The sequence below is a fragment of the Apodemus sylvaticus genome, chromosome 10 (assembly GCF_947179515.1).
Source record: "Apodemus sylvaticus chromosome 10, mApoSyl1.1, whole genome shotgun sequence".
NCBI lineage: Eukaryota > Metazoa > Chordata > Mammalia > Rodentia > Muridae > Apodemus > Apodemus sylvaticus.
The window spans coordinates 23846441-23873174 of NC_067481.1; the positions used below are offsets into that span (position 1 = coordinate 23846441).

At 41.9% G+C, this 26734-nt stretch overlaps 1 protein-coding gene and 1 long non-coding RNA gene across 5 annotated transcripts in view; one reads left to right on the forward strand and one right to left on the reverse strand.

Moving 5' to 3' along the window:
- Nucleotides 1–432: 432 nt before the first annotated feature.
- Nucleotides 433–21180, forward strand: Smarce1 (SWI/SNF related, matrix associated, actin dependent regulator of chromatin, subfamily e, member 1). Of its 2 annotated transcripts, none has more exons than XM_052194226.1 (11): nt 433–524; nt 2360–2411; nt 2589–2632; nt 5758–5862; nt 10267–10347; nt 11198–11329; nt 11572–11743; nt 15317–15489; nt 16175–16276; nt 17026–17236; nt 19959–21180. In XM_052194226.1, the coding sequence occupies exons 2-11, from the start codon at nt 2405–2407 to the stop codon at nt 20165–20167; spliced, it is 1236 nt and encodes a 411-aa protein (XP_052050186.1). In that variant the 5' UTR covers nt 433–524; nt 2360–2404; the 3' UTR covers nt 20168–21180. The 2 variants fall into 2 exon arrangements, with proteins under 2 accessions (XP_052050186.1, XP_052050187.1); XM_052194227.1 differs by lacking the exon at nt 19959–21180 and adding an exon at nt 19852–19952.
- The window catches only part of LOC127693392 (uncharacterized), a 49393-nt gene continuing 31286 nt past the window's right edge, over nt 8628–26734 (reverse strand). For 2 of the 3 annotated variants that reach the window (XR_007979692.1, XR_007979691.1), the window contains exons 6-7: nt 11425–11523; nt 8628–9623 (exon numbers count right to left, since the gene is read on the reverse strand). This is a non-coding gene — a long non-coding RNA (uncharacterized LOC127693392). Of the gene's footprint in view, nt 9624–11424; nt 11524–15482; nt 15588–26734 lie in introns of those variants that run through there. The other variant, XR_007979693.1, reaches the window with a different exon arrangement.

Here is a 26734-nt window from a genome sequence, read left to right on the forward strand (position 1 = left end):
TCTCCATCCTCCATTCATACGTCCATCCGCGGAGTACTGAGGAGCAGAGCGAAGGGAAACGCTAGGGTGCGGGGTGTGCGGGAGCTGCGTCCCGCCTTCACCCGGGAGAGGCTCCGGCGAGCCTTCCCCCGGCGCCCATTCACGCGGCGGCGCCCACCGCCTCAGTGAAGCCCCGGCGCGCAGTCTGCGCAGTTCCTGCTGCCGGGCCGCGAACCAGGGCCCGCAACGCGGCCCAGCCTTCTCCGCCCTCCTCGCCGTGACGAATCGGCGCCCGGCTGGGACAGAAACCAAGCTGGAAGACTTCTGAGGAAACCGAGGAGCCTGGAAAAAAATCTTTGGCGCACTGAGCCTTGTCGCGTGCTCACTGGAAGGGTTGTTCGTCCGAGGAGAGCCGGCCGCAGCCGGCAGAAAAATTCCCGGAGCGTGTGGAAAGTGCGAGCGCGGAAGCTCCGGCGCGAGGGGCGGGGCGAGCGCGGGACAAAGGGAAGCGAAGCCGGAGCTGCGGGCGCCTTTTCGGCCCGCGGGTGAGTGTTTCCCGGTGGGCCCAACCCGGTCGGGGAGGACGGCGAGCTGTGGTGTTTCGGCTTGGCGGGACCCCGAGTTCCCGCGGGGTGCTGGGGTTCGGCCTCGGCTGCGAGGCGGGAGCTAGAGCCGGTGCGGCCTCTGTGAGGCCTAGCGGCGGCGGGGCGGCCCCATCCGGGACAGCTCCTAGTCCCTTTACGCTGGACTCTCGACTCGACGCTGGCCGAGCACCAATGCACAACCCCCTGCGGGGGAGTTTCCAGAAAAGCTCACCCTCTGCCCGCCACAAATTCAAGGGAAAGGACCTCGGGGAGCCCTCTGGGCAAGGCCAGCGGGGATCCTTACCCACCAGGAAGGTGGACCCCCCCACCCTTTATTTTTTATTTTTTAATATGGTTCAGGCAGCGACCTAAAGACTCCCAGGGTGGCGTGGAGTGAAGTCTGAGACGGTGTGGGTTGGGTTTAAACACATCTCTGGCCGTTCTGGGCCAATGGCCGTAGACACTTAATCGCCCCGAGACTATTCTGCCTTTGTAAAATGGGGACAGCCATATGCATCTGATAGGGTCGTTGTGTCTAGAGAGCAAGACGATGTTATAAGCCTGACCCATAAGGTAATTAATTGAACTAATGCTGAGTTCTATGCCAGGCACTATAGTTAGATCCACTCACTACTAGAGTGTTTATGCTTAGCCCCGGGAGAGCAATCATTTGTAAGTATTATCAGTGAAGCGTAGGGTATCAGGAACCCTGTCACAGTTTCTGTCGGGGCTCCCCACAGCAAGGCCTACTAGGTGTTGATGAAAGGAAAACAGAGATGGGTTGAAAAATATTAGCTATTTCCACATCAGAAACTCTTACCCTGATGATTTGAGGCACTTCCTTAAAATGAAAACTAGAAGGGAAAAAAACGTGTATTCACCGTCTTTCTAAAAATAAATTTTCATCTCTTTATGCATTACCATTTGTGGTCTATGTTGAGAGTAAGGAGCAAGCTCACATATGTCCGTGTTTTGAGCTGGTAATACTAGTCCAATTTAATGAAGAATTGAGCTACGTTTGAGTAGTACAGTAATAAATTAGACCATCCCTCCTCTCTTGCAAGACAAAACCTAACCACGTTCACATGTTGTGTAAGGGAAAATGCCTCTGATCTTCGTAAGCCACGTAGGAATACAGAGATGATAAAATTAATTCTGCCCAGATAATGTATCAAGAAAGTACCTGAGATAATATCTGAAATGTAAAGGAACAAGTGTTCTGTAAGTTGCCTCAGAAAATTGTTCCAGCTCCTATGAAACTATTTACCAACAAAAGAGAATGTAAAATTTGTTATCCTACTGAGCTATCTTTCATACTGTCTCCAGGAATGAGACATTGCTCTGTTTCAATAAAAGATGACCCCTAAATAAGGCAGTTTCTGATGAGGGGTTGTCCGTCAGGACCTGCTAGGCCTTGTTGGGGTCACCCTGATGATACATCACATTCTATTGTCATTATTTTTTTTTTATCAGTCTAAGTAATCGTTTGCATGGCATCAGCAAAATGTTTTCCATACAAGACGCTGCTCTCAGTATCATAAGCAAAAACCTAAAAGCCCATCTCTAATATAACTCTAAATTTCCCAGTAATTTATTTTCATCATTTAATTCTGATCAATCAAATGACTGTAAGAACTAGTTAAAATATGCAAAAGGCTTGATTACTAGCAATTGACAGTGAAGTAATTTTGCTCAGAAATACCAAACTATCCTATATTCTTTAGGAAAACATTCTCTTATGCTTGCTGAGTTTTGATTCTCTTTTTTTTTCTTTTTTTTCTTTTTTTTTATTTTAGTGTCTCAGATTCATTCTTAAGGAACTGAGAACTTAATCTTCCAAAATGTCAAGTAAGTTTCAATTTTTATATTTATCAATCTGTGTTAATACGAGACTAATGCCCTAGCAAATGGGAATTCCAAAATACTCTCATTTTTTTTTTCTCCCAAGCAGGACCATTGGTAGTTTTGTTGCATAGTATTATATCTCAGTTGTTTACAAGAAGTTATTTATTTTCTTTCAAACAGAAAGACCATCTTATGCCCCACCTCCCACCCCAGCTCCTGCAACAGTAAGTTTTAATTTTCTTGTTAATGTAATAGCCAAGTCTGGCCTTGATACAAAAACCCAGATGTCTTCCACTGACAGTCACTCAGTCATCACAGCCACAGGATAGAAAATCCAGCTAAAAAATCAGCACTTCCTTCCTACCAAATAAAATAACTCCTTTCATCCTACCTTGAGCCAAACCCAACATTAAAAAATACATACTATGAGCTTCCAACCTCTGTGCTGTCTTCCTAACGGAAAGTCAGTAAAACACTCCTTTCTTGCCATTTTTTCCCAGTAAAGGGACTTTCAGCTAATATTGAATAAATGCCCATTCTGGCATTGTTTATTCTTTTTTGTTGTTTTTAAACCTAACCTTCATCCGGTTACATTTTTCTTCACTTTAAGGGCTGGGGCAGCGCAGTCTCAGGCACTCACCTAGCATGTCCAGGGCCCTAGGCTGGAACCCTAGCAACACAAATATTTCTTATTAAACTTTCTTGTCTGGATATAAAAATTTCATATTCAATAAAGTTTTTTGTTCTAAGGATAGCTACGCTCATAAATCTTATTTTAAAGCTGCTCAGGTAAGGATTTCATTACCCATGGGTCAGATCTTGCTACTGAATTTGGTTCTGTTTGGTTTGCCAACTGATCTGTCTAAAGGTGTCTAATGGTTGTGAACTGTTTTTACCCAGCAAGCTCTGGCCCAGCTTGAACAGCTTGTAAAATAATTGTCCCACAATTCCAGTTTAACAGCAAATTGTACAGGCCCTTGTTGAAATGCTGAAATGGCTTTCTCACCATTTTAAAACAACAGCAACAAAGACAAGTTAACATAACCATATCCTATGAAATTTGAATCAGGATTATTTTGATTTATTTTGTTTTGTTTTGAGACAGGGTCTTTACGTAGCCTAGGCTGGCTTCCAAATGGTGATCCTTCTACCTTGGCCTCCCAAACGCTGGGATTATCAGCATGCCCAGCCCAAAATTAATTCTTTAATATCTGCTAGCTCTTCCTTCCATTCCCTCTACCAACTAATTTCAGGCTAGTCTACTTTTGTTACTAATGAGTTCCTGTGTCTTTTTTGTTTTCTCTGCTAGGTAACTAGTCTGATTTACTAACCCGTAGGTGAATGTTTTAGTTACATTTATCAACAATTTGTTTTTCCTTAGATGCTCCTTTAAAAAAAGCATATCATGCATTCTCAAGTTCACCCCATGTAATATGCAGTGTGTGAGGTGGCTTCCAGCAGACTGTGAAGTCGTGTGCTTCATTGTTTTTCTTTCTTAGAGAACATTTCTTACCCCATCTCCATCACATTCCACTCGTGCTTGTGTGCAGGTTGAGCTGAGCGACTAAGTCTCACCTCAAAAACAGAAGCAGGCCCCTCAACTTCAGAAATGGTGTCATTGCAATATACTAGTTTCATTTTTTAAAATTCCCCGTTTGCTTGTATTATTCTTTAATCAGTGTCCGGAGGTATCACTTTTATATAAATACTACCTCCAGGAGTGTCTAGTGAACAAACTTGCTATTATTTTTTTAAATAGAAATATTTTAAAAACCAAGATCCCCTTCTGAGTTTTCATACAAAGAAAGGGATCCTTTTTTAACCCTCATCATAATTTCACATTTATACACAAAATCCAGAAACTAGGGATTATAACATCCAGCAGAATGGATATGAAATGAGTTAGTCTTTCTCTTTTTTAAATGTCATTGCTTTTACCACCATTATCACCACCCACCCCTTCCACTGCCACCGCTCAAATGAACCACTCCCCGTGGAACACAGCCTTCTCTTGTGCCTTTCCTATTTCATCCGTGTTTTGCTACTTAAATATACTTAATTTGCGTCTTTCCTACTATATGGGCTCTAGATTTATCACTTTGTTTTCCTCTAAAAAGTATCACATGTGCTGCCTGCTTGAATGTCTTTGGATACTAAGGATATATACAAGGGCATGTTTTAGGAAATGGCATTTATTTTGTAACAATTAAGTTTAGCTGGGACGTGTCAAGTGTACTTTTGTAGAATTGAGGAGAGTTATGTTAATTGCATGTAAAAATGGCATTGCTATCACTTGTTATGACTGAGTGTCACTAAGTCAACTACACTTTTGGTCTCTTTAACACATTCTTTTTATGCATTTTGCCTTGATTTTTATGAACACTGGATGTCATTGTATTAACCACAAGGCCACAATTACATACAAACCCATTTGTGATTACATGTAATTCACAAAAATCAAGAGTTTTGTTGCTGTAGTGAGCAGTTGTATTTGGAAAGGCTGAGAGACTTCAGGAAATCAGATGAAAAAGAAAGTTCAACTCTGTCAACTAAAAAAAGTAGTTCCCATTAAAATTAAATGCATAAACTGTTTATGATTACCTATGGAAGATGGATCAAAGAAGAAATGGAAGAGAAAGTCTATGAAAGAATGACTTGGTTAAAGAGCAGATAGCACCCCAGTATGAAATCTATGCATTTCTTACAAGTCCTTGTTTTGAAATCATGCATGTGACATCCATTGAATCCAGCATATGTTCTATCCCAGTGACAATTCCTGGCTTCCTGATTTCAGTCTCTTTTCATTTGTCACATATAAAGTTATTTAAAGCTGTCTTGGAAAAGCAGATCCATTTCTTGTTTTGTTTTTGGTAAATGAGTGCACTGGTGGCATTCACATAACTGTCAAATAAATCATGTTTTGTTTGCATGTAGTGTTTTCAGACTTTAAAGTTTATCATACTTGAAACTTTCCTATCTCAAACATCACAGATTGTTAAATTATCTCATACTGTTGACCATGAAATACTTCTAGATGTTTGCACCTGCAGTGTGATGCTTTCCTCAGAACAAACCACAACATACTCAGTCTCACAAGCATCCCTAACCCCCACCAAAGAAACGTAGGAAAGAGAAGAAACATGCATACACGCTTGCACATGCATACTTGCAGACTGGTTTCTCAGTGGGGGAAAAAAAACAGTAACAAAAAAAGCCAGTTACAACACATCATTGCTTGTTTAAATTCAGGTTGCTTTTGCATGCCATATGCAGATCATTTTTCATTTCTGTGTTTCCCTCGTTTGAGCTCATTTCTCATTCGTGTTTTTGTCTCATTTGTTTCCATCAGCAAATGCCCAGCACACCAGGGTTTGTGGGATACAATCCATACAGTCATCTCGCCTACAACAACTACAGGCTGGGAGGGAACCCGGGCACCAACAGCCGGGTCACGGTAGGAGAATCAACTATTACAGCCTCCGGCAAACAACTGGACTTGACCAGAAATGCCTCCAGAGCTAGGTCCTTTTGAATCAGAAGCACAGCCATTTAAAAATTTAACCTGACTTTTCAACTATTTTGTACAGTCTTACACTGAAAAAAAGAGTGCAGTCTGGATATGTACCTGGAAGAAAAGAAATCCCATTCTACTTGGTGATCAGTAGGGATAAAACCTTGGACCCTTAATGCTTATACTATATATGTAAAAATTGTAGAATTCTTTTGGTTAAAATACTTTATGACATGAAGAGTATCTTTCATTGTTGAAGGTAATTGGCGTTATTCTCAAGGACATAGTTTCTTAAGGAATGCTAGGACTTTGAAGGCCTGGCTTTGGACTAGAAAGCTTTTGGCAGACCTGCCTGTCAACCTTCTACTCTTAGTTGTTTGTCTTTTGGATTTAGTAAGTGACATATCTGAGACTCATTTCTTCCCAGTTTAATACAGAAAAAGATTTTATTGTCACCTCAAGGAATTTTGTAATTAAAACTTGAATAGAATTAATTAATTCCAGGTGTTAGATAAGTATAACTTCCCAATCCGTTGTAGACAGGTGATACTTAAAATTTGGGGAATTTCATTTCAGTGATTCAACCAAGATAATCAAAATTGGATAATATACTTCAAAGCTTTTATTTTTAAATTACCTTGAACTCAAGGGAAATTAAGGTAATAAATCCAAAAGTCAAATACCTCCATTAGAATGTGGTATTGGTAAGAATATATACAACACAGATGGCTGTAAGCTTTTAGTATCTGGTTTTCATTTTCTGTATTCTTAAAAAAGCCCTCTCACCCTGTAGTGAAGCTAGAGCTGAAAACTCGTCCCTCTCAAACTGTGTGTCTGTCCTGGTAAGCATATTGCTTAGCTGGATAGGTTTTGTTTGTCTAATTTTTCATTGTTTCTGCATAATTTGTACTTCATAAGCATATCAAGTTCTATGTGCCATACGTATTTCACAGTATTGGAAACCGGTTCTGACAAAATGTTTTTATGTGTGCAGTGTGCAATGCACACAGTCTCTGTGCAGCAGTATGTGTTTACCCTGGTCTAAATGGACTGTTTCCCAGGTGGAGTGAGAGGCACAGTTATCAGATGATAAAGATAGTGCACATGGGTATCACAGTTAGTCTCGGGTCATTTGTGTTAATGCAGAAGTGTGCTTATGGGTGGTGAGTAAGAAGATGATTCTAAATAGCTCTCTATGGTTAAAGCTCACGGGGGCCATGTTAGTGGAGCAGGAGTAGCCATGGGATCCTAGAGTAACTTAGTCTGGGGTTTGTATAAACAGCCAGCTCTTAATCTGTATGCAGCTATGAGACTTCTGTGTTACAGACACAAAGTTAGAACATACAGTGGAAACTAGAAAAAAGAAGAAAGACACTCCTTGTCTGGGCCTAGGTTGGTCATCTGTTTTCAACCCTTTCCTTCCTGGGGAACAGAAGAACTCAGAAAATTTCAAGAGTGAGCTCTAGCTTCAATATGGAGGGGGCAGTTAGGTTGAGAAGTTTGGTGTTTCCATTCTTTGTATTCTTGTCCTTTTGTCCTATTATCACCAGACTGACATCTGCTCAAACTGCTAGAGGCCCAAGGGTGTGCATTCTCTTTTATCCTAATTGTTTGGGACATACTTGTTTATAAAAAGTGTTTGTAGAGAATGACCCCAATGGTGTACTACCTTGTGGGGAGTGCTCCTCCTGAGTCAGTTTCCATCTATAAATAGCCACAGTGATTTGGTGGAATAATTCTGTGCAACCTTAAGCAAGAGCTTTGTTCCATGTGGATAGTTTTCAGAAAATAAAGCACTTGGGTAGGTTGAGACCTTTGGAGGATGTAGGACAGCTTCGAGTGTGGTCCATGCCTGAGCCCTCTGTTCAGGTGATGCCATGTTCTCTCACAGGTTTGTAAACAGATTAAGACAAAATGTTAAAAGCAGCATACTTCTTGCTGGTAGAAATCCTCTCTCCAGAAGAAAATTCATAACTAAGACCTTACCAGAGAAACAGCTAAGAATTGAGAAACAACAAAATAAAGCTCTTTTGTGCTATCCAAGATGAATCAATCACAAGATTGTGGGCTTTATCCACAGATTGCCCAGGACCTAACTCTTAGATAAGAACAGTTTTAACAAGCTAAGTATTTGCTTCCCCACCTCCAGTTCATAGAAATGGGAGGACAGAATCTGGATAGATGGAGAAGCAGTGTGCCGGTGGGCCGGAGTCCTCACCCGCCCAGAAGGAAGGGAGGAAGGAAGGAAGGAAAGATCCTTATCCACAAAGCAAAGTTGAACTCTCCAAAAGCTCGGTCCTGGGCTACTTAGTGAAAGAGCCAATTATAGTTTTTCAAACTCAGGAGCACAGCGCACACAGCAGCAGCTGTTTACAGTCGAGTCTTAACAAGAAAGGATTAAACAAGGTGCTCAGTGAGAGCAGAGAAATGTTTGAGGCAGTTAGATGTCAGAGCAAATGGGTCATGTGTGGTGATAAAAGATCCTCAAACCAACTAGAATTTACCCTTAGGGAATGGGAGAGCATTGTTTTGTGTTGTTTTGTTTTGTTTTTTATTTGTAAACTGATAGTGTAATAATATGAATTCAGTATTATTTGGGTACATTTCTTTGGGAAAGGGGGTGAATTAGCAAATCTATTAATGTTCTAAAATATTCTTTAGAACATATGAGCAACTATTACTAAACTTTGTTTTTTAAATATTTTAATTTATACTTAAAGCTTAAAGAGTACATGTTAAACTCAAATCAACAATGACCTGTGCCTGGAACATGGTGGAATTAATAGACTTACATGTATGTTTGTCCACCTGGTCTTGTGCTGACCTGTAACATCTTTGATTAAACATTGTATGAGATCTTAAAGAAAAAAAAGTACACTTGTTAAAATTTTTAACTGTTAACAATATTTTGGCACCTTCAAATATTGGCACAATTTTTTTTTTTTTTTTTTGGAACCCACTTTGTGTTCCAAAAGTTTGTATGTGGTCTGGATTGAAAATGTTTTCTAATCATTTTCTGTGTTGAGAAACGGGCTTTCCATGTTTAAGGTTACCGATGACTCTGACTCCTGCAGATCGTCGTACCTGCTTCCCTGGGTGGCTGCTCTAACCACCGACAGTTTCTGCCTTCAGGTCTCATTCCATTCCATTGCCCACTGCTGGCTAAGACCAGATCTGTGAGTCAGAGCAGCAAGGATTTGCTAATTAGAGTAAAACAGTCCTCTTTCCCATTCTTGCAGAGGGTCAGGATCGGGACTCCCAGTGATGTCAGCCCAGTGGGATAAGCGTCTTTTGGCTCCTCCATCAACGCACTGATAAGGAGGAGATAGGAAAGTTGAGAACCAGCTAGAAGTCAGCTGGTGTCTCCTGGTCTGTGGTTCCTCATAGGCAGGAGCTAGCACTTAACTCATGGTGCTTCCTTTTGTACGTTCTCTCACCAACTTCCTCACTACATTTCTGAAAAAAATTTTACTCCCTTTTCTTGTATTTTTCTTTTTCCATGGAGCCCGCCTTTCCTTGACCTTGTTGCTTTTCCACAAAAGCAACATTGAGGACTGGCCTCAAAAGTAATGTAGCAAGGCCCAGAGACTCAGTGCTCAGTGCTTAAGACAGTTCTTTATTTCTGTGGCTGTAGGATTGAAGACCAGAAAAGTGCGATCTGAGTTCACACAACTTGATCCTCCGTAAGAAAATATGTCCCAAGGCTGCATAAATAGAAAACAGAAAATTATGAGACTAAAAATGTAACAGACATAAATCTCTTATTTCTAAAGGAAATTTTTTTTCCTTTTTTTTTTTATTTGCTAGATTTTTTTGTTAGCTCCTGTTTCTTATTGGCGATTTTTTTTTCAACCTGGGAGATAGTCTTTCTATTGTTTGTATGAGGGTGCATTCCTGACATGATAACAAGATACCCTGTAGACAGTGTGTATATGGTAAGTGTAAGAGCTCAGAGTCTACAGATAAACCAGTGTTGACTATATTTGTTGTAATGGTACTAAGCAAAATAAAAGGATACAGGTAATGTCCTAAATGTGAAATGTTTGGCATATAACTTCTATTTTCAGTGTATGGATCATTATATAATATTTTATTCTTGCAGGCAGCTTGCCAAAACAGTGGCAGTAAACTAAGTAAAACATTAAGTACCTGTGTTTAAAGCCATTTTCTTCTGATATAAACATTTCTGAATTTACAGTGATATCTGTTTTCTTTGGAGGAAATATAAGAATCTTGTATCCATGGACGAGTAGAAGAAAGGCGCATTAGAAGTTTTAAGGGACTTTCTTTTCAGGTAGTAGTGAGCTCCTTGCAGTTGAATAATGAATGTATTTCACTCTTTTACAGGCGTCCTCTGGCATTACGATTCCAAAGCCTCCAAAGCCACCAGATAAGCCGCTGATGCCCTACATGAGGTACAGCAGAAAGGTGGGTGCCGGAGAGCTCGCCTACTGGCCTTACATGCAGTTTCAGGCTGGCTTGATGTCTTCCTTAGTTCATTCTCATTTCAGAGTTTCAAAGCTCAGGAGCATGGTTAAATTAACTACTAAAATCTTTTTAAACAGATTAGTCTACAGTCATGAAAATGTTATCGTTTTGAGAATATTAAATGACATGAGAAGAATGTTAAGTAGGAGAGTATAAGACTATATAGATTGATACCTTTTGGTAGTGCACGCCTTTAATCCCAGCACTTGGGAGGCAGAGGCAGGTGGATTTCTGAGTTGAATGCCAGGCTGGTCTACAGAGTGAGTTCCAAGACAGCCAGGGCTACACAGAGAAACCCCATCTCGAAAAACCAAAAAATAATGTCTGGGAGGTAGTTCAGTGGTAAAACACTTGCCTAGCCTACGTATAAGAGCCCTTAGGTTCAATTCCAAGAGTTCAAAATGAATTAATAAGTATAGCAAAAATATTGATCATAATTATTATATATGTGTTTGATAGTATGATACAAATTAACTACCTCTAAATTCACTTAGTTAGAGACATAGAGTAAATGGTTCAGTTAATTTCCTATGAGTGTGAACAGTGATTAGTGATGTCCTTAGTTTGAAGTAGTTATGAGGAAATGGCAGTGGTGAGTGAGACCCTGTGGGGTAAAGAGGAAATGAGGTAAGCCAACTGTTAGCAGTTTGGAAGCGGGCTGATTGCTACATAGGAGTTTGATACTGTCATCTTTGCTTTGTTCGTATTTAAATGTTTCCATATTAGAATATTTTTAAATGACTATATACTTAGGCATTAATACTGAATTTTCACCTTTTGGCTTTTTAAGGTCTGGGACCAAGTAAAGGCTTCCAACCCTGACCTAAAGTTGTGGGAGATTGGCAAGATTATTGGTGGCATGTGGCGAGATCTCACTGATGAAGAGAAGCAAGAATATTTAAACGAATACGAAGCTGAAAAGGTAGGAGGACTGCCTTGGCTTATTATTTATAAAAGAAACAAAGTGTGAGCAGACGACTGAGCTGCACTGAGGTTTGTCCACCAAGTTGCACTCACCTGAGTGGCACATTCTCTGTTCAGAGAGAAGTGGCTGTCCCACACCGTTTACCTTTGCCCTCTCACCTTTAGATGAGCCATGCAGGTGCCCATGGTGGCCTGTGGAGTAGAGTGTACGTTATAAAACCAGCCCCCTTTGAATTTCAGATAGAGTACAATGAATCTATGAAGGCCTACCATAATTCCCCTGCCTACCTTGCATATATTAATGCAAAAAGTCGTGCGGAAGCTGCATTAGAGGAAGAAAGTCGACAGAGACAGTCTCGCATGGAGAAAGGAGAACCTTACATGAGCATTCAGCCTGCCGAGGACCCAGATGGTGAGGGGGAACAGGGCTGTGGGTGTGTGTGTGTGGGTGTGTGTGTGTGCGCGCGCGCGCGCGTGTGTGCTCACGTGTGCATGCGTGTGCGCTCTCTGAGTTAGAAACCAAGTCTCAGCTCCAGTCTTTTACATGGAAGAGCATAATTTTAAGTCTTTTTAATAATAAAAAATACTCCTTACAGGGTGGAAAATTATTAAAGAAAAAAGCTGTATTTATTACTTTTCAAAGTGTTTATACTCAGAATAAAGGATTTGATTTTTCAAGACAGGGTCTCACTGTGTTGCCCAGATTTACCTGATTCTCCAGTCTCAGCTTCCAAATTTTGGGATAAATTTTTGCTGACACACTCTGTCTTAGTCAGGGTTTCTATTCCTGCACAAAACATCATGACCAAGAAGCAAGTTGGAGAGGAAAGGGTTTATTCAGCTTACACTTCCACATTGCTGTTCATCACCAAAGGAAGTCAGGACAGGAACTCACACCTGGTAGGAACCTGGAGGCAGGAGTGGATGCAGAAGCCTTAGGGGAGTGCTGCTTCCTGACTTACTTTGTAGATTGACCTTGAATTTAGAGATCTGCATGCCTGTCTTCCTGTAGTGTTGGCATTAAAGGCGTGTACCACCATGCCTGGATTTAAGCTTTTCTTTACCTAGAACCTGCTTTGTCCCAGGCTAGCCTTGAACTCAGAGATCTGTTTGGCTTTGTGTTCTGGAATTAAAGGTAATGTGCCTACATGCTTGAATCTAAATTTAGCTGGATAAGATCTTACCCCCAATTCCTTAATCTCTTACCTTCTAGAACATAGGATTCAGCACCATTTCAATTCCTTGTGTCCCTTTAATACCTGAACCATACATTTTATATTTTTTCTTTCTAAGCTTGCTATCATTGTTCAAAACCCTCTTCATGAAAACAGAAGACACCACCTTAACCAGAGAACAAAGTCTCTACTGGGCTTTTTTGAGACTTCCTTTGTCAGTGCAGTTAAGTCTCTTTATCTTAGACTCAGGTAGACTCTTCAGGCAAGGGCAAAAAGCAGCCACATTCTTCACCAAAATACCACAACAACAGTCTGTAGGCCACATACTGAAATTCTTCTCCACTGAACCCTTTTGGGCCAGTTCTGCATAGTTCAAATCAATCTCAGCAACAAAGTCTTCCATAGTCCTGCTAGGATAGTTCATTAAGCCCCACTTAAAGCATTCCAGTGCTTTCTAAATCGAAAGGATATCTGATATATAGCTCCTGTGAAGGGGTTGTTCGACTTATACATGTGGTCATACACCACAGGTCTAGGAGGACTTGAGAGATGGAAATATACAGAAAACCAAGAGACAGAAGCCTCGTATGTGAAGGCAGCATCCACTGGCTTCTTAGAAGACTGTCAGAAGGTCCACAAGAGCGACTTTGATTCACACGAGATAGTCGGGGCTTTTTAAATGATTCTTCAGCAGCATGCAGCCTCTGTAGCAGGATTTCTTTCCTAAAGCATGGTCCCTGAAATGCTAAAAGGATTAGGTCGGGACTAGAGAGATGGCTGTGCAGTTAAGAACACCATCTGCTCTTTCAGAGTTCCTGAATTCACTTCTCAGAAACCACATGGTGGTTTGCAGCCATCTATAATGAGATCTGATGCCCTCTTCTGGCATGCAGGTGTACATGCAGATAGAACACTTATACATAAAACAAATCATTTTTAAAAGGGGGATTAGGTGGTTCAGAGACAAACTTTGTTTTCATTTATATTGGAAGGAAAACGTGCTTTATTTAATGAGTTAGTGTAAAGAAAACTATCAAGCAAATACTAATTCAGGTTGCTACCATGCATATGGAGGTGACAGCAAGATAAAAGAAATACTCTGGGGTTACTAGAAATAAATATCCATGCTGGGTGTGGTGGTACACACTAGTCATCCCAGCACAAGACCGACCTTGATCCACACAGTGAGGGCTTTTTAAATGACTCTTGAGAAACTAAGGCAGGAAGGAAGGCTGCTTTGAGTTCAAAGTTAGTCTGGGCTACATAGTAAAATTTTGTCTCAAAAAGATCACACATCCTGGAGCTTCAAAGCTCTTGCTGTGTGAACATGGGGACTTCATTCAATTCAGATCTCCAGGACCCATGTTTGGCTTGACACATAACACCAGTACTGGGAGCTGAAGCAGACAGATTCTAGCACCTCCATGGGCAGCTATCCTAGCCAAAATAGTAAGCTTCCAGTGCAGTGAGAGGTATTGTCTTAAAGGGATACAGCAAAAAGAGCTAGAGAAGACACTTGTTATCCTCTTCTGGCCTCCACATGTGTGTATACGTGTATACCACATGCATGCATCACACCAAAAAAACTCACACATAAAAAACATAAGCCAAATGTGTACTACACATACCTAAGTTTAGATGGCACCTTGACATCTAATTAACATTAATAACAGCCATGTATGTGTATAAACTGGCAAAATTAAAAATAAGTTTAGAACCAAGTATCTGTGAGTGTGTGGGGTAGGGGTGGGGGCGGTGTTGGTGTTAGGTGTCTTCCTCCTCTCTTTTTGTGATAAGATTGGTCTAGTGTATGAAATATACTTCCATGTCCAGGTACATGTGGAAGGTAGAGGTGACATCCAGATAGTTCCTAAATTGCTTCTCTGTACTATTTTAAGATGGAGTCTCTCTCAATGAACCTAGCACTTGCTATTTTAGAATGAGCACTGAGCCTCCAGAATCTGCCACACCCATCTTTGACTTGGATGCTGGCTAGGATCCAAATTTAGATCCTCATGCTTGCCCGGCAGACACTTTATCTCCCAGTCTTTAAACCAAGTTGTATTTCTTCTTTAAAATTAGTTTGGGTCTTTACCATTTTTTTAATGTGATAAAACAAAAATTACCTGGAAAACACTAAAAATTTCTAGAGAAGTTGGTGTTAATTTTATAAATGGATATTTTCATAAATCTTAACAACCAAGATACCTCCCAGTTACAGTGTAGCATATATCAAGTGCCTTTGATAATTACCAGGAGAATGGAACATTTGGCAGGAATTTAAGTTCTGCTGTCACATGCAGGTATTTCATGAATCCCAGGACTAAAAGAAATGTGAACAGATGTTGTTTATGTTTTAACCAAATATCAGACACATCATCCCTTAATACACAGCTTCTCAACTTCCCAAATGCTGCAAGCCTTTAATACAGTTCCTCATGGTGTGGTGACCTCCAGCCATAGCATTACTTTTGCACCTACTTTATAACTAATTTTGCTGCTGTTATGAATCATAATGTAAATATCTAATATGCCAGATACCCAGTATGCAACCTGCACCCCCTGTGAAAGGGTTGTTTAATTCCTCAAAGGGGTCGAGAACCACTGCTTTAGTAGCTTTCTGAGAACAGCACTTGGGTGACTTGTGTCTTCTGTCTCTGCGTGCTTTTTACTGTAGCCTGCCCAGATGCCCCTGATGTTGGGCAAGTCCACTTGCTAGGGCACTGAGAACCACACTTACCAAGTGACTGCTTGTTAGCATTGACGTGATAAGTAGTCACCTAACTTCTAGGACATTGCCTTCATTCCAGATTATGATGATGGCTTTTCAATGAAGCATACAGCCACTGCACGTTTCCAGAGAAACCACCGCCTCATCAGTGAGATCCTCAGTGAGAGTGTGGTACCTGATGTGCGGTCGGTTGTCACAACAGCTAGGATGCAGGTCCTCAAGCGACAGGTCCAGTCTTTGATGGTTCATCAGGTAAGTTCAGAAACCATTCATTATAATAGAAGGAATCTATGTCACACATCCCAGGTAGGGTGACTCTGCTACAGTCATAAGTAGACCTGTGAAGCAACCTGTGCGTGGTTTGAGAAAGAGGCTGAAAGGAGGGACCATTCAGGAAGCTTAATAAGTTTGTCATTGAAAATTGTAATAGAGCATTGTGGTGGCAAATACATCTGTTAAGAGATGGATGCAAATTGAAGAGTTTAGGGGCCCCCCATCAGCCTTTGCTGCATTACTATAAATGTTTTCCCCCAAAATTTATTCATTAACATCTTATTAATCACAGCCATTCCTCTATGTTACATTTTTAAAATCATAGCTAGATTTAATCTTTTTAATGCAAAGATACGTGGGCTGGAGAGATGGCTCGGTGGTTAAGAGCATGTTCTGCTCTTCCAGAGGACCTGGGTTCAGTTCCCAAGCACCCATGTAAGGTGATTCACAACAATCTCTGTAATTCCAGCTCCAGGGCATTCAGTGCCCTTCTGGCCTCCATAGGCATCTACACTGGTGTACATACCCACACACACATTTACAATTAAAAATGTAAAATTATACTTGAAAGTACTAACTATTTTTAAAATGACATGCTTTCTGCACGTTACATCTGCCTTAGAGAAAACTTATAACTCTACATATCTGGTCTGACACTTTACAGCGGAAACTAGAAGCTGAGCTTCTTCAGATAGAGGAACGACACCAGGAAAAGAAGAGGAAATTCCTGGAAAGCACAGACTCCTTTAACAATGAACTTAAAAGGGTATCCATTCCATTTGCCGACTACCTTTATCATATGCCAGTTGCTAGTTTTCTTAAAGTAATGTTTCTATTAAACTAATGTTTCTTAAAGTATGTTTATCAATATGATAAAATCTCACTTTGAGACAATACTAACATCACAGCACAAACTCTATCTTTACAATAAACTAGCAGTGTCATGTTGTACACATATAAAGACTAGGCCTGTAGGTGATAGAACCCTCCAGTGCGTTGTGTAAAATCTTAGTAGTTGTAAATTATTTTCACTTTATTGTAATTTATAGATGTCTTCATTAGATGTAGTTCAGTTGCATTTTGCATCAAATAAATCTCAGCTGGTCATGGTGGCACACATCTCTAATCCCAAGTAGAGGAGGCAGGATTCAATTTTCAGGGCCAGCCTGGTCTACATAGTGAGTTCCAAGACTACACAGAGACACTCTATCTCAAGAAAGCAAAACAAGCCAAAAAAAATAACTGACTAAATAAGTAAATGATGAGTTTGGTGGCTGAGATGTGAGTGGGGAGTCCTAAGGCTGGTGAGTCCTGGGGGCACCCAGCAGTCCCTGGCCCACGTGTCTGGGAGCTACTACATGAGCTTTTCTTGTCCTGTAATTTCAGGACAAAACATTGCTTTTCTTCCTTCCTCATCTAAATGTCATTACATAAGCCAGGAAACAACTTATTTGATTCCAAGGTTCTAAGAAGAAAGCATTGCTGAGAGCTCACTGATGTGTTCTTCACAACTAGTTATGTGGTCTGAAGGTGGAAGTAGACATGGAGAAGATTGCAGCTGAGATCGCACAGGCGGAGGAACAGGCCCGCAAAAGGCAGGAGGAGAGGGAGAAGGAGGCAGCAGAACAGGCTGAGCGCAGTCAGAGCAGCATCGCCCCCGAGGAAGAGCAAGTGTCGAACAAAGCCGAGGAGAAGAAGGATGAGGAGAACATCCCGATGGAGACAGGTAACCAACTGCCTCCTCAACACCCAGGAGGTGTGAGGGCCCCGAGAGCCGGCTTCTGGCTGTCCCTCCTGGATGCTTCTCAGCAGCCTGCATCCTTGAGCCATTCCCTGGGACTCTCGTCCCACTCTTCTCCATAGTAGACTCCCTGCTACTGTCGCTGGCTCCACAGTGCAACCTGGCTGGTGTCGGTCTTGCTGTCTTAGCTCTTGTAGTGCCGGGTGAGTGGGTGTGGCTCTGGAGACAGACTTGGAGGACCCGTCGTCTCTTTCCCCGTTGCCGACACTGACCGTAGTGAGCTTTCTGTCTCATCTCCTCATTTGAACAACTACTGCCTGAGTGCATTCTACTCCTGGATTTGACATAGGATGAATATCTAACCTTTACCTCTACTATTTACATAAGATGTATCATTGGCCCTAAGATTGGTTGTCTTTGTTCTAAGATGGCATTGGGCAAAGTAAAAGCAGTAAGCCAAGTCTTACCTCCATAATTCTGTAAGTAAAGTTTGACTAGAAGATGGCCACACTCCTTTGTTGCCACACAGTATGTGGCAGCTTTGAGGTGACAACAGTGTATGTGTACATGAATGTGTATGAATATACGTGTATATGTGCATGTGTACATGTATGCATAGTACATATCTATACTTGTGTGTGTGTAGTTTGGGACTTGAGACAGACTTCCTAGCTAACAAAGCCTAAAGTGGCCAGGCAGTGGTGGCGCACACCTTTAGTCCCAGCACTTAAGAGGCAGAGGCAGGTGGATGTCTGAGTTCGAGGCCAGCCTGGTCTACAGAGTGAGTTTTAGGACAGCCAGGGCTACACAGAGAACCCCTGTCTCCAAACTTAAGCCTTACGTTTTGGTAGACGACCAATCTCACCCCAGAACAATGGTTTGGTTTTCCTGAATAAAGGCATTCCTCATGGTTTGGAGATTTGTTTGTTTTTTATTTTGTTTGTTTTTAAGAAAAGGTAAAACTTACATCAAATACTGATGAATTTGGTTATTCTTGGTGTTTTCGAGATCACCTTCCCTGTTGACCGCGCCTAGTGGATAAGCAGGAGAAAGCCAAAGGGAGTTGAGGGGACACTAGCAATTGCTGGTGAAGGGACATGGGCGCACTATGCTCTCCATACTTAAGCAGTCACTCGTGGCACTGTTTAATGAAATGTCAGTATATCTGCCAGGCATTGGTACAATAGTTAACTCGGCAGGTTATCTTTTCAGACAGTCTGGTTTAATCTTCATTGTCTAGGCCTAGTTCTGGTTTTGTGAACCTGGTTTTGGTTTTTTGTTTTGTTTACCATAAATTTGGGGCTGAAGCACATTTTTGTGGCTACAGCAGATGCTTGCAAATCAGAGTGTAGCCCTTCACTCATCTTGTAGCCTGACCATAGTCTCAGTCTTGCGTCTGTTTTGTCCCAAATGAGGTCTGTCTCACTCACTCTGACAGCATCTGGATGTTTACCCAGATGTCTGTCTTCTCGCTTACGGAAAAGGAAGAGGGGGAACTGAAGGAAAAAATGGAGATGTCAGACCCTTGTGTTGAGCTTCCTAAGGAAGTGGCCCGGCTTCTTTCTGTGCCTTCATTTTGTGTATTTTGGGCAGGATATTGCAGTGCAGTGTTGTCTAGGCTGGCCTCAGACTCCTGGGGTCAATCTTAGCCCCAGCCTCTGAGTAGCTGGAGCTTCTGGTGCCACTGCCTCTGGCTTCTGGCTTCCTTTTAATGTTACATTTAAACCAGTCTCAAAAAAATATGTCAATGTTATCAATATTTTTTAAATTATTAACATTCTAAGCTAGATAGAAAGTTTAGTAGAAGGGACCTGAGCTCATATGTAAAAAGCAGGCATGGTAGTACATGCTCATGATCCAGTTCTGGGGAGATAGAGATGGGCAGATCCCTGGGCTCAGTGGTCTGCCAGCTTAGCCTGCCTGGTCACTTCCAGGTCAGTAAGTGATCCTGTCTCAAAAAAATGGACAGGTGTTGAGGAACAGAACACTTGTGGTTCTCCTCTGACATGCGAACACACACAAGACTATAACTATCTTACATTCTTTTGTCGTAGCAACTCTTTGAAATCTAGTGTGTATTTTATATACTTCTTTTTCTAATTACTTTTATTTTATGTACATTAGTGATTTGACTACATGTATGTCTGTGTGAGGGTGTCGGTCTGGATCCCCTGGAACAGGAGTTACAGACAGTTGTGAGCTGCCATGTGGGTGCAGGAAACTGAACCCAGGTCCTAACTTCTTAACCACTGGGCCATCTCTCCAGTCCTTTAATATACTTCCTAATTTCAAAGCTCAGTTCTCACCATGAAAGTGTTTGGTATGAGCCGGGCGTGGTGGCGCACACCTGTAATCCCAGCACTTGGGAGGCAGAGGCAGGTGGATTTCTGAGTTGGAGGCCAGCCTGGTCTACAGAGTGAGCTCCAGGACAGCCAGGGATATACAGAGAAACCCTGTCTCAACCCCCCCACCCCCCAAAAAAGAAAGTGTTTGGTATATATTTAAATTTCATAATACTATAGATAAAAATGTAGATTTTTGTACCCTGAGTTGTCTCAAATATTCGTAAATATTCCTGAGTCATAACTGGTTCATTTCAGGTGCTTCTCTATGTGTGGCTATTATATCGGACAGATCATCTATGCCATCTGAATAATTAGAGTGAATGTTTTCCTTGGAACTGATGGTGGTAAATGTGTGGTTACAGAGCAGGCCCACCTTGAAGACACAGCGGAGAGCCAGCAGAATGGTGAAGAAGGCACGTCTACTCCTGAGGACAAGGAGAGTGGGCAGGAGGGGGGCGACAGCACGGAGGTGGAAGGGACCAGTGACAGTAACACCGGCTCTGAGAGCAACAGCGCCACAGTGGAGGAGCCGCCCACAGACCCAGTGCCAGAAGACGAGAAGAAGGAGTAAATGTTGCCTTGTTTTATGTGACCTAAAACTTTTTTAAATGAAAAAAAAAATTTTTTTTTTTTTTTGGTTTTAATGGTGTTATGTGGTCTGTGTATTAATTACTTCCTTTTCCATTGATACCATGAAGGTCTTTGAGCCTTCATTCAAAGGGGGTTCATCATAGCCTAATGTCAGCCGCTCACCTTTCTTAGCTCTCAACTTCTGAAACCTCAGAACTGAGATTAATCAAGAAGACACCCATCTCTTTTTGAGAACTACCTTGGATGCTGCAGAATCTACTCTTACAAATGCCTTCCTTCAGCTCACTTGGGTGCTCATCAAAGCCATAGCTTTAAACCCTCTCAGCCCATCCCCAGCTCTCTGAGTCCCCTATCCTGTGAGAACAAAAGGATGTCTGTTCGCTTGCCCTTTTTATTTCTGATGTCAGACACCAGGAGTTCTCTTGCAGAGTAGGGTGTAGCCTGAAGCCACTGAGACCCAGATGAGATGGTGAAGAGATGTCTCTGGTGGGGGTGGGGGTGGGGTGAAGGGGAGTAGTTACAACTGTGGAGTCCTGGTTAGATAAGAGCTGTGCATGCACATCTGTAGTGCTTCTCAGTATAGCTGATATGGGATGTGTTCTGGGAAATTCGTCCTTATTGTACAGGGGAAAAGAAATACTTTTTTACCAGATTGGTTTTCCAAAGACATGATAGACAACAGTACTTAAGGAATGGCATATTCGTATAATGGACTACAGACTTCAAAGTGATTGGCCCATCCAAAGGAAAACAGGAATGACGTTCATCCCCTTGAGCATACTTCACAGTGATGAAGACCTCAAGCCTCGAGGTCCTATAGTTCAGAGCCAACCCCACCTTGTTGATAACCCCTTTAGTGGTCTTAGAGACTAGAAACAAGATAGCTTGTAGTCTGTGCTCCCTAAAATCTAGAATAGATTTTTACTGAATAGTGGTATATATGATGGTCTATGTTTCTTAAAGGTCCACACATAATAAAGAAATTAAGACAGAGGTCTCTGTGGTTTTTTTGCCCTGTGGAAGATAACACAGACATAATTTGGTGCCTACGATACAGGGACATCATGGAATGACCTGTAGACATGAGATGCCACTCACAGGACCCTTGCCTCATGAACTGTCAGTAGGACTGTGAAGAAATCTGTGTTTGAGTAGTGCGCAAGAAGTGTGGCTAATTGAATTCAGCCTGTGCTCGTGGGGAATAGCACCTGCACCCCACACTTAGAATGACTACAGTTATGGATACAGCATCAAGCAGTTTCTTGAGAGAAAGCCTGATGTTTATGTGGGGTCATCCTTGGGCCAGTTTTTCCGTGATTCTACAGTTCATTGAGAATCTTTTCCCAAGACAGGATTTCTCTGTGTAGCCTTGACTATCCTGGCAAAGAACTTTGCTATCAACGGGTCTGTTTGGGGTTTTGAGCATATACAGCTAAGAATTCAAAACCGGCTATAGAAATGGCTCAGCAGTTAAGAGCACTGACCCCTCTTCCAGAGGTCCTGAGTTCAATTCCTAGCAACCACATGGTGACTTACAACCACCAGTAATGGGATCCGATACCCTCTTCTGGTATGTCTGAAGATAGCTACCATGTACTCATATATATATATACAATGAAGAAATTAAACCTTTTTTTAAAAATTCAAAACATCTCATCCCAGACAAATTGGATAGCCACAGATAGAATCCTCTGGAAGATGAGATGGGAAAAGGAAAAAAAAAAAAAGCTGCCAAAAAAAAGAAAATTTTTGAGGGCTCTGGTTCTTACAGGGCCATCAGTTGCCAAGAGCACAGAAGAAACCCCTGCCTCAACTGAGGACAGGGCTGGGAAAGGAAGCTTAGACCAAGGCTTCCCAGACAGGATGGTGCTGTCACCTTCACAGAAGGGAGCTTTCTGAGATGGGACCAACCTCAATGGGGAAGGATTGAATTGACAGTTTCAGTTAGACAATTACATGTAGACACCGATGTGTGAGATTGTTCTTAGTTCAAGAGTACGGAGAATATCAGGTCTGACAGCCCGCACCTCAGACCAGTTACTGAGACTTAAGTATAAAATACACTGAAATATCTTAAGCCTCTCAACCCTCATATCTAGTGCATCTGTTTTATTTATGAGTGCATAAAATTTGTAGGTTTAAATCTTACTAGGTTCTAAGAAAACCAAAAGGGGAATTCGCAATCATGCGATTTTGTAGAAATGTCAAATTCTGCAACTTGCCTAGGCAACCTACAAGCCTTTCTCTAAATGACTCTGACCTGATAAAAATAGCCAGGTGTGTGAGACTGGTCCCATCACACAGACAGTCTGAGAAATGTCTACTGCTCAGAATTTCTACTGTACCTCTTATATGTTTAGGTACAAAGGCTTTCTGTAAAATTATGGCTGCCTATGTTATTGAATGCGGTAACATACTGTACTAAATTACAAGGCAGGACAGAAAGGAAAGAACACAATTGACATTTGCTGAGAAGACATAGGCTGGTGTAGAGTTGACACTCCTTTCCAACTTGACTGTGTTATGAAGACAGCAGTGCAGCAGGCTTAAGCCCTGGAGTATGTGGCCTTGTGGGACCTCACTCCTTCACCCAGACATTTTCTAGGAATGTCAATACTTTAGCTTTGCTACAGTAATGACTTCCTGTCTCTTACCCTTGACAGTTTATAATCCTATCAGTGCCCCACAGGAACCACCCTGTGATCTCATTTGGGTTTCTTAGCATACTTCTGAAGATAATAGCTTCAAAGCCCAGAATTTTCTAGATGACTGTTGTAAAACTGATGAAGCGTGACTCTGAGAAGCCCACATGTGCTCTCCTGTGTTTATTTTCTTTCTGAACACCTCTAACTGTGGCTTATAAAATCTAAATTAAGATACCTTTAATACAAGGCCGGAGAGGCAGCTCAGTGGTTAAGAACACTGGCTGTTCTAGAAGATCCAGGTTTAATTCCTACCACACACATGGCAGCTCAACCTTCTATAACTCCAGCTAGAAGAGATCCATCGTCCTCTTCTGGCCCCTGAGGGCATTGTGCACACAAGTGGTGCACAGATATCTACGTAGGCAAAACACTCAAAAAAAATTTTTTTTAAAAGATATCTTTAATAATACTTAACGTCTGCTTCATACTGACTGTCTAGTCCTGAAATTATTTTCTATGGCCAAGCGATTGATCTCAGGTCTCTGAAAGATAAGAGAACCCAGGCTCAGGGCAGCATGCAGTTGTTTCCCTATTCCCAGACTTGACAGTAGCAGTCATCTGGATAGCCCAGTGGTACAGCCAGATAGGTTTGACAGTAGCAGTCATCTGGATAGCCCAGTGGTACAGCCAGATAGGTTTGTACGCATGCACCTCATGGTGTTTTCTTGACAAAAATCACCCAATGATAGATTTTTAAAAGTAAAGATATACCTTTTGCTAAATGATTTATGGATATATAATTTTTTTGTTTGTTTTGTTTGTGAGACATGTCTCAGGTCTCTAGGTCTTGTATACAGACCATTTTCCTCTGTCTCCCCAGTGCTGGGATTAAAGGTGTGGCCCCACCACTCCCCGCCAGTTACATTCTTTAATGGAGAAACAAAGAGCTATCTCATTTCAACGTGATAATGTAAAGGCCAAATGGAAAATATAGATTCTGGGGCTAGCCAAAAAGGGAAGCTTTTCCCTTTTTGTGGATAGGTGGTGGATAACCACTGAGGGTAGCTAATCTGGGTCCAGATCTTTAGTAATCCTCCCCGCTTCCATACTAGTGCTAGAGAGGAGACAGTTGGTGCCGCAGTGTGAGACTCCTATGGCCTGCAGTTAAGTTGAAAGGGCAATGAAGCAGAGATCATAATTCGTTAAATCCTCATGTTAGAAACAGTTCCCCTCTACCCCGAAGCGCTACCCTGGTGAGTCTCCACCTGGCTCCACCTCCTGCGAGGGTTTTATCTCGTTCCCCTTCACCGGGGGAGGCTTGCCAAGACAGCTAGCAGAGGACTTAATGCCTTTCAAATGGAAAGCAAACTGTGCAGCAGCAAGCTTGAAGGAACTGGGAGTCTTTTTAGACGACACCATGCTGACTTATAACTTGGAGGCCTAAGCTATGAGAAGGTTTCTTCTGTCGGTATGGTAAGGAAAACAGTTTAGTACAAAACGACATGAGCATGTAAATAATCATTAAAGCTGTTTATAGGCATCTTAATTGCCATCTTGAACTATACAAAATTGCCCATATAGGTTTTGTTTGTTCATTGTATACATGTATCTACATGTTCATGTGTATGTGTGTGCAGGTGTGTGGAGACGGAAGCCTTCCTCTATCATGCTACCTTGTTTTGAAATAGATCTCTCACTGAATCTAGAGCTCACTGACATGACTAGTCTAACTGGCCAGCGAGGGCCTGGGTTCACCACCCCTGAACAGTAAGAATGAGCTCACAGAGGGCTGGAGAGAGGGCTCAGAGGTTAAGAGCACTGACTGCTCTTCCAGAGGTCCTGAGTTCAATTCCCAGCAATTCACATGGTGGCTCACAACCATCCGTAATGGGATCTGGTGCCCTCTTCTGGAGTGTCTTCAGCTACAGTGAACTCATATAAAAAAAAATTAATACTTTAAAAAAAATTTTTTTAAAGGGTAATAGCCTTTTATCCCAGCACTCAGGGAGCAGAGACAGGCAGATCTCTGTGAGTTTGAGGCCAGTGTGGTCTACAAAAAGAGTCCCAGGATAGCCAGGGCTGTTACATAGAGAATCCCCATCTTTAAAAAAAAAAAAAAAGATTATGGGTACATAACTTTTTACATGGACTTGAAGGATTCGAACTCAGGTCCTCATAATTACACAACAAGCGCTTTGACAACTGAGCCACCTTCCCCGTTGTTTATCTACAGAATGTCAGTAACTTATTGGCAATTTTGCATTTGACTCTGAAAGTACAAGCATTTGCTCATAGTGTGAAATGAGTGTGAAATGACATTTGCAATTTGCCAGACTAACCTGCATTCTCATGTAGTTTGGGTGTTCAGGGAAACCCAGATTAAACTTCAAATCCCAAGGTACTCAGTATTTAACACCCTAACCTTTTTTTAAGACTTATTTTTATCTTCATTATGTGTAATGTGTCCATGTCTATGTGGGGGTATGTATATGCATGGGAGTGCAGTTACCATCAGAGACCAAAAGAGGACATCAGGACCCCGGGTACTGGAATTTCAGGCTGTTGTGAGCCACCTTTTATGGGTACTAGGATCTGAACTTGAATCTTCGGCAAGTACAACAAGGGCTCGTAACCACTGAGCTATCTCTCCAGCCCCAACACGCTGGTACACATACCCAGTAGCCACATAGTCAAACCACCTATTTTATGCTCACATGGTCTCACCATAAAGGATGTTTTTCTTCATTCTCACTATCTGTAATGTTTACTTAGGAATAAAAATGTTAAGTACGGAGGGGAAATTCCCAAATGCAGTTTTGCTCTTTACATAAAACTCAGATAGTATCTGCAGACAATGGCTTCCTTTTGGTGTGTCATTTGAAAGCTAGAGAGGCTGTATGACATTCAGGAGAGACACAGTAGATGAACCACCCCCAATTCCCACCAAATACTTGGTCCACAGGTCTCCAAAGACATCTATCTCATCCTGCTAAAATAAATACTTCTAGTCTAGGGCAACAGCAACCCACCATCTTAAGACCCTTCATTACCTCCTTAAAAAATTAGTTTGAAATCTTGTTACAAGATTGTTACAAATACACCTTGAGTAAAAGATGAACAAGTTAAAGGCAAATGGAGAGGTATCCCTTGGGATTCTGAGCTCATGATCCTCTCACTTCTGCCTGACTCTGGCCCAAAGATTTATGTATTTATTATATGTAACTACACTGTAGCTGTCTTCAGACACTCCAGAAGAGGGCATCGGATCCCATTACAGATGGTTGTGAGCCACCAGGTGGTTGCTGGGATTTGAACTCAGGACCTCCAGAAGAGCAGTCAGTGCTCTTGACCACTGAGCCATCTCTCCAGCCCAGCTCTGCTTGTTCTACCTCTGAGGTCCAGGCCCTTGAAAGTGGTTTTCTCTACTACAGAAAAATCATTCTTCTCAGTGTCTGACACTCAACCAAGGCATCAGATCACATCTCAGAATTATCAGATAAGCCGGGGCAGAGCACCGTGTGATCATCTCAGGGTCCCATACAAAAACATTTAAAAAAAAAAAAGACTTATCTATTATGTATACAGTATTCTGCCTGCATGTATGCCTACATGCTAGAAGAGGGCATCAGATCCCAGTAAAGATGGTCATGTGCCACCGTGCGGTTGCTGGGGATTGAACTCAGGACCTCTGGAAGAGCAGTCATACTCTTAACCTCTGAGCCATCTCTCCAGCCCCAACACAAAGCCTTTTAACTGTATACTAGACCCAACCTCCATGAATATTGATAGGTTTGGTTTTTGTTTTGTTGTACTGTTTTGTTTTTCAAGACATGGTTTCCCTGTGTAGCCCTGGCTATCATAGAGCTCTCTCTATAGACCTTGAACTTATAGACATAGAGTGG